At 46.1% G+C, this 14,159-nt stretch overlaps 2 protein-coding genes and 1 long non-coding RNA gene across 3 annotated transcripts; all 3 read left to right on the top strand.

Annotated features, from left to right (window-relative positions):
* The first annotated feature begins 26 nt into the window (after positions 1-26).
* On the top strand, positions 27-14,155 carry LOC120828968 (L-rhamnose-binding lectin CSL1-like). Its single transcript, XM_078086255.1, has 18 exons — positions 27-1,170; positions 1,517-1,543; positions 1,644-1,706; positions 1,791-1,926; positions 2,240-2,349; positions 2,430-2,474; positions 2,566-2,698; positions 2,940-3,043; positions 3,353-3,381; positions 4,017-4,122; positions 4,469-4,495; positions 4,596-4,658; positions 4,743-4,878; positions 5,292-5,401; positions 5,482-5,526; positions 5,616-5,748; positions 13,824-13,927; positions 14,063-14,155. Exons 1-18 carry the CDS (start codon positions 1,140-1,142, stop codon positions 14,068-14,070), a joined length of 1,410 nt encoding a protein of 469 aa, XP_077942381.1. The 5' UTR covers positions 27-1,139; the 3' UTR covers positions 14,071-14,155.
* LOC144389416 (uncharacterized) lies at positions 6,876-7,579 on the top strand. The gene is made up of 2 exons (XR_013453445.1): positions 6,876-7,017; positions 7,387-7,579. It is a non-coding gene; the product is annotated as an uncharacterized LOC144389416 (long non-coding RNA).
* LOC144386111 (L-rhamnose-binding lectin SML-like) lies at positions 12,034-13,824 on the top strand. The gene is made up of 6 exons (XM_078086139.1): positions 12,034-12,084; positions 12,518-12,599; positions 12,700-12,762; positions 12,847-12,982; positions 13,292-13,401; positions 13,482-13,824. The coding sequence occupies exons 1-6, from the start codon at positions 12,034-12,036 to the stop codon at positions 13,535-13,537; spliced, it is 498 nt and encodes a 165-aa protein (XP_077942265.1). The 3' UTR covers positions 13,538-13,824.
* Positions 14,156-14,159: the final 4 nt, after the last annotated feature.

Raw genomic sequence — 14,159 nt, forward strand, 5'->3', positions numbered from 1 at the left:
TGTGTTTATTACCTATGAAAGAGAAAAAAGGAAAAACAAACAACTGCAGAATCTGGTTGCAGATACAGAATTATACCGCTTTGGAAGTTACATCCATACAGGTTGTTAATGAGTTGGAGTTGACGCTTTTCTCGGCAGTGAGCATTAGCAGCAGGACATTCTTAAATCTTAGTTAGACATCATCTGCTGCTGCTTAAAGGGGAGGTTAGAATATTATAGGAGCTGTCCTTGGAGGAATACACGTGAAACACGTGAGAGATATAAACATGTACCAGAATGGTTCCACTTCTTGTCAAGCAGGAAACATGATGACATACTCTTTCAACATAACCACCAAATGAGTAGTGTGTTTTATAAATTACCGCCTTTTTTATTTCTCTATTTTTTTATTGTGAGCTTTTTCCACCTCTCTCCTTGAGCTGTTCTTTGTAATGTCGGTTATCACATTGAGAACTATTTTTCTCATCATCTGAAGCCACATTAAGTAAGTCAGCGCCGTCTTTCATTGTTCTTACACATTTGAGGAAGATCGAGCTATTGTTTTGAGATGACGACATCCCTTGATCCGGCAGTATAAGTACCGGTGTGTATGTTCCCATTCTCCACATCAGCCTGGATCTCCTGCAGTCATGTTTGTCAGGGGAGAATTTGTTGAGGTGCATATTGTGAGAGTCTCAAGAACTCGTATGTGACCTTTCTTGGGAAACTCGTGACCTGACCTAGTCTACGATGAAATCCATATGTGGCTTGGACAGACCATATCATGTTCTTCTATTTACCTTTCTCCTGTGTTTTCCTCTCTGTCTAAATGATTGATTTGGTCCCACTAAGGGAGGGTCGCGGAGGTTCCCGAAACAACATCTGGTTACCATTCCTCGAACCTTCAGAGATGTATAAAAGCTCCTGGTTCCCCCCAGAAACTTTGTCAGATCTTCCTGCTCCTTTTGGGGGAAGGAACATTCTGTCCCTTTTCAGCTGAATTGTAGTCATTTGACTTCTGTCTGTACTTACGGCTTGTGTTGATGATTTTTGTATACTTATGATTTTTCCTATACCCTAGCTAGTAAAACACTTAATCAAAAGCGCGTCTCTGATACTTTTGATTTCTCACAAGGCCTAAATCCACAATTTCCACCACAATGTTCAGCTTCAAAGTCAGCACCACGCTGTGTGAGTACCCATCTGAATGTCAACTTTACAATAATGATCTGGGTTCATTTATAAGAAGGGATTGAGCTCATTTATCTAGAGTTACTAGTTATATTAGAAGAGAAGTCTGCTCAGACTTACTGTATCAGGTGTAGTATAATTATTTACATTACGTTTTTATGTCATTATCCAAGTAGAATCATTTAACATTTTACAATTATTAGTGTAGTATTTCTTCTTTACAGCAGTGAAGTACTGCATTCATTATCCACATAAACATGTCAAAGGTACTACAGACTCAGTGAATCATGGAAAAGGGCCTTCTATTGATGTATTTTCACTCAGTCCTGCAACATTACTTTTCCAGTGCTGGCATGTTCCATCATCAGAGCAGGTAAATATATGAGTGGATGCATGATGATGATCTTTGCATGTATTTTGGATACATACACGATGTGGCAGTTCAACTAATGCTTTCAAATCCTTTATTTTAGTGGATTCCACGAAGAAAGTTACCACCTGTTACAACGGCGACAATGTCCAGCGCCTGAGCTGTGGTACCATTTTTTCCCCCCATATAAATATATAAAGTAATAGAATGAAGTGATTTGTTTCTGAATTTCTCTTTTGGTGTGCTACAGATACCGGAGTGATCCAAGTGCATTCAGCACTTTACGGACGTAAGGACAATGAGACCTGCAGTGAGGAGATACCACCAAACCAACTTGCCGATACAACTTGTTCTCTGGCGGGCACAACGGCGTTGGTCAAAACGGGGTACACATCACATGAATAGTTGTAGAAAATAAATATACTGTTGTTACTGAATGTACCAACCACTATCCATGTATGTCCCTTATTCACCCTCACACCACAATGTCCCTGTCACTTTTATGTTGCAAAGCCACTGACTTCCTTACCCTCTGTTGTCCAACATCCTCTATTATTGCCTCATAAGACCTTATTTGCACATTTAAACAGAGCATTTCAGGTAACCACGTCCGTGTAAGAAATCAACTGGTGATGTTTGACTGAGGTATCTGCCAGTTTAGATGTTTATCCTGTTCCATTATTAATGTCTTTCCTGCAGGTGTGATGGCAAGAGGGAGTGTGAACTGAACCCGAACACCGTTCGTACCTCTGATCCCTGCCGTGGAATCTCCAAATACCTGCAAACCATCTACTCCTGCTTCCCAGCAAGTCAGTCTGCATGAAGCCAACAGTGACAGAAAGCTGCACGTTGGTGTGATGTCTGATTGGTTTGACTTGTTCTTTGACAGTTCACTTTGCTACATGTGAGGGCTCTTTGGCAAATCTCCAATGCGGTAATACATGTTTTTCTCTTTCTTGCATTTTCAATGCATCCAATGTCTCGCTCTTCTTCACTGTGCCAAATGTACTTTCTCTTTTTGACAGATCAAGGACTGCAAATACGAGTGTACGGTGCCGACTACGGTCGCCGAGACACCACCACCTGCATTTACAAGCGGCCCGATGCTCAGGTTCAAAATGTCCTCTGCTCAGCCCCCAGCCCCAAAGTTGCTGAACGGTACAGCTTGAGACCCTTTGATAAATATGTGAAATACATCCAGATGTCAAGACACTATTTGCTATTGGCACAGACACATAAATCCAGATGAATTGGAATTCTTGCAAGACGAAAGAAATCCAAATTGGGCAACACAATATTGAACAAAAAGCTTTTATGTGTGTAGGTTTGAATGCATTCCTCACATGCACCGTGGTGTAATCAAACGTTTTTCACCATTTATTTTACTCTACATCCACAGCTGCAATGGGAAAAACAACTGTATCATAACAGCGAGCAACTCAGTGTTTGGAGACCCCTGTCCCGGAACTTACAAGTACCTAGAGGTGGCTTACATATGTGAATGTAAGTATCTCCAAGACCAGTTAGCTGGATTTACACTACTGACTCTAATCTGTGGTCTACTGTACATGTGCAAAGGAAATCATGATGGATTCTTTACCATAAATGCCTAAGTAACTTTTGTAACCCCCAGAAATCTGGCTCTATTCATCCAAACGTATTCAGTTAATAGTGTGGTTCAATTGCCTCTTAATTTAGGAAACAACAAATTGTGCTAACTAGGGTATTTTTGCCATCCTGCAGAAACAAAGCATTTTGTGCAACCATTCACTTAAATATTTATCTGAAGTGAATCTGTTTTTTCTTTTACAGATCCGACTACCAATCCAGAGGAGTCTCTGTAAACATGCTGTAACCACGACAGAATCACTATAAACATGAATTAAATAAAATATGTTGTATCAGCAGCATGTGGCTTGTAATTATTAACAAAATGCAATGGAAATGTGGACAAAAAATGCTCCACTGTAGTGACCTTTAGTGTGCAATGTTCTTGGAGCCTTCAAAAAGACCAAAGATAATAAGAAAATGACATTAGGGGATACAGAGTGCTCCAGGAACTCATAGTAAAAAACTAATCTGTACATTTGGCAGACAGAAGAGCTAAATATAAATAAATATTATAGATAAATATCAATAAAACACAAAGAGCTGTCCTTGGAGGAAGTACACGTGAAACACGTGAGAGATCTAAACAATTTACCTGAATGGTTCCACTTCTTGTCAGGCAGGAAATACATCTCAGAACAGGGTGAAGATATCATCTTTCAACATAACCACACAGCGAGTGTTTTGTAAACACCTTTCTTTTTTATTTACTTTTTCCACCTCTCTCCTTGAGCTGTTTTTTGTAATGTCGGTTATCACATTGAGATCTATTTTTCTCATCATCTGAAGCCACATTAAGTAAGTCAGCGCCGTCTTTCATTGTTCTTACACATTTGAGGAAGATCGAGCTATTGTTTTGAGATGACGACATCCCTTGATCCGGCAGTATAAGTACCGGTGTGTATGTTCCCATTCTCCACATCAGCCTGGATCTCCTGCAGTCATGTTCAGCTTCAAAGTCAGCACCATGCTGTGTGAGTACCCATCTGAATGTCAACTTTACAATAATGATCTGGGTTCATTTATAAGAAGGGATTGAGCTCATTTATCTAGAGTTACTAGTTATATTAGAAGAGAAGTCTGCTCAGACTTACTGTATCAGGTGTAGTATCATTATTTACATTACGTTTTTATGTCATTATCCAAGTAGAATCATTTAACATTTTACAATTATTAGTGTAGTATTTCTTCTTTACAGCAGTGAAGTACTGCATTCATTATCCACATAAACATGTCAAAGGTACTACAGACTCAGTGAATCATGGAAAAGGGCCTTCTATTGATGTATTTTCACTCAGTCCTGCAACATTACTTTTCCAGTGCTGGCATGTTCCATCATCAGAGCAGGTAAATATATGAGTGGATGCATGATGATGATCTTTGCATGTATTTTGGATACATACACGATGTGGCAGGTCAACTAATGCTTTCAAATCCTTTATTTTAGTGGATTCCACGAAGAAAGTTACCACCTGTTACAACGGCGACAATGTCCAGCGCCTGAGCTGTGGTACCATTTTTTCCCCCCATATAAATATATAAAGAAATAGAATGAAGTGATTTGTTTCTGAATTTCTCTTTTGGTGTGCTACAGATACCGGAGTGATCCAAGTGCATTCAGCCCTGTACGGACGTAAGGACAATGAGACCTGCAGTGAGGGAAGACCTCCGCGACAACTTGCCGATACAACTTGTTCTCTGGCGGGCACAACGGCGTTGCTCAAGAGGAGGTACACATCACATGAATAGTGATAGAAAGTAAATATACTGTTGTTACTGGATGTAAAGGCATCGGTTCAGGCTCTTGGTCTGGGTTATGACAGAGTCCCTAAAGCACCTGCTTAAAAACTAACAACTCACATCTGTGATACTCCTGTGTGTGTGCTCTAAATCATCCTGTGTATTCCCCTTATTCACCCTCACACCACAATGTCCCTGTCACTTTTATGTTGCAAAGCCACTGACTTCCTTACCCTCTGTTGTCCAACATCCTCTATTATTGCCTCATAAGACCTTATTTGCACATTTAAAAAGAGCATTTCAGGTAACCACGTCCATGTAAGAAATCAACTGGTGATGTTTGACTGTGGTATCTGCCAGTTTAGATGTTTATCCTTTTCCATTATTAATGTCTTTCCTACAGGTGTGATGGCAAGAGGGAGTGTGAACTGAACCCGAACACCGTTCGTACCTCTGATCCCTGCCGTGGAATCTCCAAATACCTGCAAACCATCTACTCCTGCTTCCCAGCAAGTCAGTCTGCATGAAGCCAACAGTGACAGAAAGCTGCACGTTGGTGTGAGGTCTGATTGGTTTGACTTGTTCTTTGACAGTTCACTTTGCTACATGTGAGGGCTCTTTGGCAAATCTCCAATGCGGTAATACATGTTTTTCTCTTTCTTGCATTTTCAATGCATCCAATGTCTCGCTCTTCTTCAGTGCCAAATGTACTTCCTTATTTTGACAGATCAAGGACTGCAAATACGAGTGTACGGTGCCGACTACGGTCGCCGAGACACCACCACCTGCATTTACAAGCGGCCCGCTGCTCAGGTTCAAAATGTCCTCTGCTCAGCCCCCAGCCCCAAAGTTGCTGAACGGTACAGCTTGAGACCCTCTGATAAATATGTGAAATACATCCAGATGTCAAGACACTATTTGCTGTTGGCACAGACACATAAATCCAGATGAATTGGAATTCTTGCAAGACGAAAGAAATCAAAATTGGGCAACACAATATTGAACAAAAAGCTTTTATGTGTGTAGGTTTGAATGCATTCCTCACATGCACCGTGGTGTAATCAAACGTTTTTCACCATTTATTTTACTCTACATCCACAGCTGCAGTGGGAAAAACAACTGTACTATCAGTGCCACCAACTCAGTGTTTGGAGACCCCTGTGGTGGCACTTACAAGTACTTGGAGGTGGCTTACATATGTCAGTGTAAGTAAAGGTCCATTAGGCTGGTTGTATACATTCTGATGAACAGCCAAATATGTGATGCACAATCCGGAATAGGGGAAAAGGCATCTTACTAATAATTGGTTGCTCAAATAACTTGTCTAAATTCAATATTTTATCTTTTTTTCTGCAGATGCTTAGGTCTCTCCAACGCAGCTTTCAGAATATTAATCTGTGTTAACCAGCTGGCGTCAGTCATAAATCAATAAATATGCATTTAATCAAATATATTTGTCAGTTGCTCAATTTGTTTATTACCTATGAATGAGAAAAAAGGAAAAACAAACAACTGCAGAATCTGGTTGCAGATACAGAATTATACCGCTTTGGAAGTTACATCCATGAAGGTTGTTAATGAGTTGGAGTTGACGCTTTTCTCGGCAGTGAGCATTAGCAGCAGGACATTCTTAAATCTTAGTTAGACATCATCTGCTGCTGCTTAAAGGGGAGGTTAGAATATTATCGGAGCTGTCCTTGGAGGAATACACGTGAAACACGTGAGAGATATAAACATGTACCAGAATGGTTCCACTTCTTGTCAAGCAGGAAACATGATGACATACTCTTTCAACATAACCACCAAATGAGTAGTGTGTTTTATAAATTACCGCCTTTTTTATTTCTCTATTTTTTTATTGTAAGCTTTTTCCACCTCTCTCCTTGAGCTGTTTTTTGTAATGTTGGTTATCACATTGAGAACTATTTTTCTCATCATCTGAAGCCACATTAAGTAAGTCAGCGCCGTCTTTCATTGTTCTTACACATTTGAGGAAGATCGAGCTATTGTTTTGAGATGACGACATCCCTTGATCCGGCAGTATAAGTACCGGTGTGTATGTTCCCATTCTCCACATCAGCCTGGATCTCCTGCAGTCATGTTCAGCTTCAAAGTCAGCACCATGCTGTGTGAGTACCCATCTGAATGTCAACTTTACAATAATGATCTGGGTTCATTTATAAGAAGGGATTAAGATAAAGGTAATTTATAGATTTAGGGTCACTTTACTAATTATATTATAACGGTCTGCTTAGACGTACTATATCAGGTATGGGAGGATTAATTATTTTACTTTTATGTACAAGAAAATAGTCATTATCTAAGTAGAACATGTTCATATTTCACAATTATTAGTGTAGTATTTCTTCTTCACAGCAGTGAAGTACTGCATTCATTATCCACATAAACATGTCAAAGGTACTACAGACTCAGTGAATCATGGAAAAGGGCCTTCTATTGATGTATTTTCACTCAGTCCTGCAACATTACTTTTCCAGTGCTGGCATGTTCTGTAAGGAGACGCCGGATTCGGAGGGATCCATTCGCAGGTTTTTATTAGAGCATCAGACAGACAGAGTCAATGACAGCAGACAGGGCAACGTAGAGCAGACAGGATCGTAGTCAGCGGGCAGGCAGGGGTCGGGGCAGGCAGAGAGCAATCAGCAGTACGGTCCGGGGTCACTAAACAGGGATCAAGACTAGGAGAAAACGCTCAGAAATGACAGCCGGGGCAGAATCAAGACTTTGCAGTGAGTGTGTGGGTGTCAGTGGCTTTTGTGTGTGTGTCAATGAGGTGCAGGTGTGTGTGTGTGTCATCAGTGGTGTTGTGGAATCAGTCCCAGGTGTGAAGCATGATGGGAGATGGAGTTCGAAACCAGTTAGTACTCGGGAGAGGGGTCCCTCCGATGGCGAGAGGGAGGCGGTGCGGGAGCGTCCTTCGTAACAGAGCCCCCCCCCTGTGAGCGGCTCCTGACGCGAAGAGATACGCGGCGCCGAGGTCTTCCGCGGGGACGAGGGGCCGGCTTCTCCGGGTGTGCGCGATGAAACTCCTCCGTGAGTGTGGGGCCAAGGATGTCCTTAGCGTCGGCCCAGGATCGCTCCTCCGGACCGAACCCCTCCCAGTCCACCAGATATTGGAGGGTCTTGCCCCGGCGTCTGGAGTCGAGCAGCTCATGCACACGGTAAGCCTCCTCGCCGTCGACCAGGATGGCGGGGGGAGGTTGTGACGTGGATCTCTCCTCCCGCGCTCCTCTCGGGCCATCGGCAGGTTTTAGCAGGGAGACATGGAATGTAGGGGAAATACGGTAGTTGGCGGGTAGGTCTAATCGAAAGGATACAGGGGTAATTTGCTTCTTAATTTGAAATGGACCCTCATACCTGGGGCTGAGCTTGCGACATGGGAGTCGAAGTCGGAGGTCTTTGGTGGAGAGCCAGACCCACTCTCTGGGACTGTACTGGGGACCAGGACGACGGCGACGGTTGGCCTGACCTTCCTGGCGTCTAACGGCGTGGAGGAGGTGAGTGTGGGCCTGGTTCCAAGTCTCCTCGCTTCTCTGCAACCACTCTGTAACGGATGGTAGGTTAGTGGGCTCCCCTGACCACGGGAATAGCGGTGGCTGAAAGCCCAAGACGCATTGGAACGGGGTGATGCCCGTGGCGGGTTTGACCAGCGAATTCTGGGCGTATTCGGCCCAGAATAGATATCTGCTCCACTCCGTCTGTTGTCGCTGGCAGTATGAGCGGAGGAAACGGATAACGTCCTGGTTCAGACGCTCAGTCTGCCCATTGGATTGTGGGTGGTAACCGGAGGTGAGGCTGACGTTAACGTTGAGGCGTTGGAAGAAGGCGGACCATACTCTGGAGGTGAATTGGGGTCCCCGGTCTGACACTATGTCCTCCGGTAGTCCGTAGAAACGGAAGACCTGGTTGCAGAGCAGTTCCGCAGTGGCTAGTGCTGTGGGAAGTTTGGGTAGTGGGACGAGTCGGCAGGCCTTGGAGAATCGGTCTACGATGGTGAGGATGGTGGTATGTCCCTGCGATGCGGGTAGGTCGGTGATGAAGTCTATGGCAATGTGGGACCAGGGTCGTTGGGGTATGGGTAGTGGTGTTAGTAGGCCGGCTGGTAATTGTCTGGGGGTTTTGGAGGTGGCGCAGTTTGCGCAGTTCTGCACGTGTCGGGTGGTGTCAGGAGTCAGAGTGGGCCACCAGAAGCGGTTCTTGAGGAGCTGAATTGTGGCGGTGATACCGGGGTGTCCGGAGCTTGGGGTCGAGTGCACCTGATCGAGGAGTCGTGAACGTAGCGTCTCGGGGACAAAGAGGAGATTTGCGGGACATTCGGAGGGAGGTGCTTGACGAAGGTTCAGCTGCTCGATCTCCGTGATGATGTCCCATTGAACCGGCGCCACGAGCAAGCTTTCCGGGATAATGTTATCCCTTGCAGTGGGTGGAAGTCCCTCGGTCTGGCGAGAGAGGGCGTCGGCCTTCGTATTCTTGGAGCCTGGTCGATAGGTTACCGTGAACTGGAATCTCGTGAAGAAGAGGGCCCATCTGGCTTGCCGGGGTTCCAAACGTTTAGCGGAGCGAAGGTATTCGAGATTCTTGTGATCGGTTAGAATGATGAATGGCTGGTTCGCTCCCTCCAACCAGTGCCGCCACTCCTCGAGTGCCAGTTTCATGGCCAGTAACTCGCGATTGCCCACATCGTAGTTACGTTCGGCTGGGGTTAGTTTGCGAGAGAAGTAGGCGCATGGGAACATCCTGGCGGGTGTGCCTTGACGCTGGGAGAGAATGGCCCCTACTCCGGTGTTGGAGGCGTCGACCTCCACTATGAATTGGAGCTCGGGGTTGGGGTGTCGCAGGAGGGGTGCTGAGGTGAACCGTGACCGTAGCTCGTCGAAGGCGTGTTGTGCCTCCTGGGACCAGTTGATGCGGTGCGTGTGGCGCTTGGTCAGGGTGGTTAGGGGAGCAGCCACTGTGCTGAAGTTTCGGATGAATCTTCGGTAGAAATTCGCGAACCCCAGGAATCGTTGCAGTTCCTTCACCGTGTGGGGCACTGGCCAGTTCGCCACTGCCGTAACCTTCCTCTCGTCCATGGCCACCCCCTCCTGACTGATTATATACCCCAAGAATGCAGTTCTGGTCTGGTGAAACTCGCATTTCTCTGCTTTGGCATAGAGCTGGTGTTGAATGAGTCTTTCCAGGACAAGTCGGACATGTTGGATGTGTTCCTCCATGGAGGTGGAGTAGACCAGTATGTCGTCGATGTAGACGATGACCCATTTCTCCAGCATGTCACGGAAGATGTCATTCATGAAGGACTGGAACACGGATGGGCTGTTCGCTAGGCCGAACGGCATGACCAGGTATTCGTAGTGCCCGCTAGTGGTGGAGAATGCCGTCTTCCACTCGTCACCCTCACGGATGCGAATCAGGTTGTATGCGTTGCGTAGGTCTAGTTTGGTGTAGTATCGGGCTTGACGGAGTTGTTCTAGGGCGGCTGGGACGAGAGGCAGAGGGTATCGATACTTGACAGTGATGTCATTAAGTCCACGATAATCGATGCAGGGGCGAAGGGATCCATCCTTTTTCTTAACGAAGAAAAACCCGGCCGCTGCCGGTGACGTTGATGGTCGAAGAAACCCCTTCGCTAATTCCTCCTCGATGTAGTTCCTCATCGCTTGTGACTCGGGTTGTGACAGAGGGAATATTCTCCCCTTGGGGGGAGAGGTGCCTGGCAGTAGGTCTATGGCACAGTCGATTGGACGATGTTCGGGGAGTTGAGCAGCCCTCCTCTTGCAGAAGGCCTCAGCGAGGTCGGCGTATTCGGGTGGCAGATTCTGTTCTGTTGACCCGGGGTTGACGGGTTCTGGAGGGTGATGGGGTGCACGGGGTACCCTGGTTAGGCAGTGGTTGTGACATGAAGTGTCCCATTGTGTGATCTGATTCTCTCTCCAGGAGATGTGTGGGTTATGGGTGCGTAGCCAGGGCAGGCCCAAAATCACAGAGTGGTTGCGAGCCTGGATAACGTAGAACTTGATCCTCTCCGAATGTAGTGCACCGACGTGCATGTTGATCTCTTCGGTGAGGTGTTGTACTCTCCCCTCCCCTAGCGGTCGGCCGTCTAGCGCCTCCACTGTGAGGGAGGAACCACAAGAATTAAACCTCAACTGGTGGTTAGTGGCAAACTCACGTGACATGAAATTCCCCGCGGCCCCAGAGTCCAGTAGCGCTGTGGTTGGGATAACTTTGCCCCGAACCAGCAAACGAATGGGTAGAATGAAGCAGGAATTTAGTGTGCTAGATTTGGGGATCGCACTCACCGATTGGGGATCGTTAGGAGGACGTACTGGGCAGGCGGCCCGCAGGTGTCCGGTCTGTCCGCAGTAGAGACACAGATGTTTCTGCAAGCGGCGTTCACGTTCCTCCTGAGTGAGGCGAGTGACGCCTAGTTGCATGGGTTCAGGTGTGGCGGAGGTCTCCCGTGTGAGCCGGGGTGGATACCGGTTAGGACGCCGTGAACGAATCAAGTTGTCGATTTGAATGGCCAGGTTAATGTATTCGTCCAACCCTCTTCCCTCGTCCCGACAGGCCAGCTCCGATTGTAGTTCGGCAGACAAACCCTTGCGAAACAGGGTCTTCAGTGTGTCCTCGACCCAGTTGGTTTGCGCAGCGAGTGTGCGGAAAGATAAAGAATACTCAGCTGCGGTTCTCCTCCCCTGGGTCAGTTCGAGCAGCTGCTCCCCGGCATCCCCGCATTCAGTGGGGTGTTCGAACACGTTGCGGAACTGTAGCAGGAAGTTGGTGAACGTGGGGAACGCGGATCCGTCGGGTCTCCAGACGGCGGTCGCCCACTCCAACGCCCTCCCGGTGAGTAGCGAGCTGATGAAAGCTATCCGACTCGAATCCGTTGGGTACATCGAGGGTTGTTGGTCGACGAAGAGTGTGCATTGGTGAAGAAAGCCTCTACATTTTACAGCAGTGCCATCAAACTTTTCCGGAAGAGCCAGACGAGGATTAATAGAATGGTTTACGGTCGCTGGGGAGGCATTGGGAGGAGGATTCGGTGGCGTGGCGTCTGCTGATACCCGTAGCCCGTGTAGTGCGTGCACTAGTTCCTCGGTGAGGGTGGTCAGACGCTGTAGCTGATGGTGGTGCTGGGCCAGCTGGGTGGCTTGAGCGGAGAGCTCCGAAGACAGGTGTACGAGGCCTGCTGGATCTGTGAGTGGCGAAGTCTTCTGTAAGGAGACGCCGGATTCGGAGGGATCCATTCGCAGGTTTTTATTAGAGCATCAGACAGGCAGAGTCAATGACAGCAGACAGGGCAACGTAGAGCAGACAGGATCGTAGTCAGCGGGCAGGCAGGGGTCGGGGCAGGCAGAGAGCAATCAGCAGTACGGTCCGGGGTCACTAAACAGGGATCAAGACTAGGAGAAAACGCTCAGAAATGACAGCCGGGGCAGAATCAAGACTTCGCAGTGAGTGTGTGGGTGTCAGTGGCTTTTGTGTGTGTGTCAATGAGGTGCAGGTGTGTGTGTGTCAATGAGGTGCAGGTGTGTGTGTCATCAGTGGTGTTGTGGAATCAGTCCCAGGTGTGAAGCATGATGGGAGATGGAGTTCGAAACCAGTTAGTACTCGGGAGAGGGGTCCCTCCGATGGCGAGAGGGAGGCGGTGCGGGAGCGTCCTTCGTAACATGTTCCATCATCAGAGCAGGTAAATATATGAGTGGATGCATGATGATGATCTTTGCATGTATTTTGGATACATACACGATGTGGCAGGTCAACTAATGCTTTCAAATCCTTTATTTTAGTGGATTCCACGAAGAAAGTTACCACCTGTTACAACGGCGCCAATGTCCAGCGCCTGAGCTGTGGTACCATTTTTTCCCCCCATATAAATATATAAAGTAATAGAATGAAGTGATTTGTTTCTGAATTTCTCTTTTGGTGTGCTACAGATACCGGAGTGATCCAAGTGGATTCAGCCCTGTACGGACGTAAGGACAAGGAGACCTGCAGTGAGGAGATACCACCAAACCAACTTGCCGATACAACTTGTTCTCTGGCGGGCACAACGGCGTTGGTCAAAACGGGGTACACATCACATGAATAGTTGTAGAAAATATACTGTTGTTACTGAATGTACCAACCACTATCCATGTATGTCCCTTATTCACCCTCACACCACAATGTCCCTGTCACTTTTATGTTGCAAAGCCACTGACTTCCTTACCCTCTGTTGTCCAACATCCTCTATTATTGCCTCATAAGACCTTATTTGCACATTTAAACAGAGCATTTCAGGTAACCACGTCCATGTAAGAAATCAACTGGTGATGTTTGACTGTGGTATCTGCCAGTTTAGATGTTTATCCTTTTCCATTATTAATGTCTTTCCTACAGGTGTGATGGCAAGAGGGAGTGTGAACTGAACCCGAACACCGTTCGTACCTCTGATCCCTGCCGTGGAATCTCCAAATACCTGCAAACCATCTACTCCTGCTTCCCAGCAAGTCAGTCTGCATGAAGCCAACAGTGACAGAAAGCTGCACGTTGGTGTGATGTCTGATTGGTTTGACTTGTTCTTTGACAGTTCACTTTGCTACATGTGAGGGCTCTTTGGCAGACAGAAGAGCTAAATATAAATAAATATTATAGATAAATATCAATAAAACACAAAGAAATATGTGAATTTAAATATGTGGATTTATTTCACAAATATGTGAAATAAATCCAGATGTCCAGACACTATTTGCTATTGGCACAGGCACATAAATCCAGATGAATTGGAACTCTTGCAAGACGAAAGAAATCCAAATTGGGCAACACAATATTGAACAAAAAGCTTTTATGTGTGTAGGTTTGAATGCATTCCTCACATGCACCGTGGTGTAATCAAACGTTTTTCACCATTTATTTTACTCTACATCCACAGCTGCAATGGGAAAAACAACTGTACTATCAGTGCCACCAACTCAGTGTTTGGAGACCCCTGTGTTGGCACTTACAAGTACTTGGAGGTGGCTTACATATGTCAATGTAAGTAAAGGTCCATTAGGCTGGTTGTATACATTCTGATGAACAGCCAAATATGTGATGCACAATCTGGAATAGGGGAAAAGGCATCTTACTAATAATTGGTTGCTCAAATAACTTTTATCTTTTTTTCTGCAGATGCTTAGGTCTCTCCAACGCAGCTTTCAGAATATTAATCTGTGTTAACCGGCTGGCGTCAGTCATAAACCAATAAAAATGCATTTAATCAAATATA

This window comes from Gasterosteus aculeatus, chromosome 2 (assembly GCF_964276395.1).
Source record: "Gasterosteus aculeatus chromosome 2, fGasAcu3.hap1.1, whole genome shotgun sequence".
Taxonomy (NCBI): Eukaryota; Metazoa; Chordata; class Actinopteri; order Perciformes; family Gasterosteidae; genus Gasterosteus; species Gasterosteus aculeatus.

Excerpts from the sequence above, each read along its gene's own strand:
- LOC120828968 (XM_078086255.1), top strand. The coding sequence starts at position 1,140 with ATGTTCAGCTTCAAAGTCAGCACCACGCTGT. Across the intron at positions 1,544-1,643 it reads ATGTTCCATCATCAGAGCAG|TGGATTCCACGAAGAAAGTT; the intron begins GTAAATATATGA and ends CCTTTATTTTAG. Across the intron at positions 3,044-3,352 it reads GGTGGCTTACATATGTGAAT|ATCCGACTACCAATCCAGAG; the intron begins GTAAGTATCTCC and ends TTTCTTTTACAG.
- LOC144386111 (XM_078086139.1), top strand. The coding sequence starts at position 12,034 with ATGGTGGTGCTGGGCCAGCTGGGTGGCTTGAGCGGAGAGCTCCGAAGA. Across the intron at positions 12,763-12,846 it reads TGTCCAGCGCCTGAGCTGTG|ATACCGGAGTGATCCAAGTG; the intron begins GTACCATTTTTT and ends GGTGTGCTACAG. Across the intron at positions 13,402-13,481 it reads CTACTCCTGCTTCCCAGCAA|TTCACTTTGCTACATGTGAG; the intron begins GTCAGTCTGCAT and ends GTTCTTTGACAG.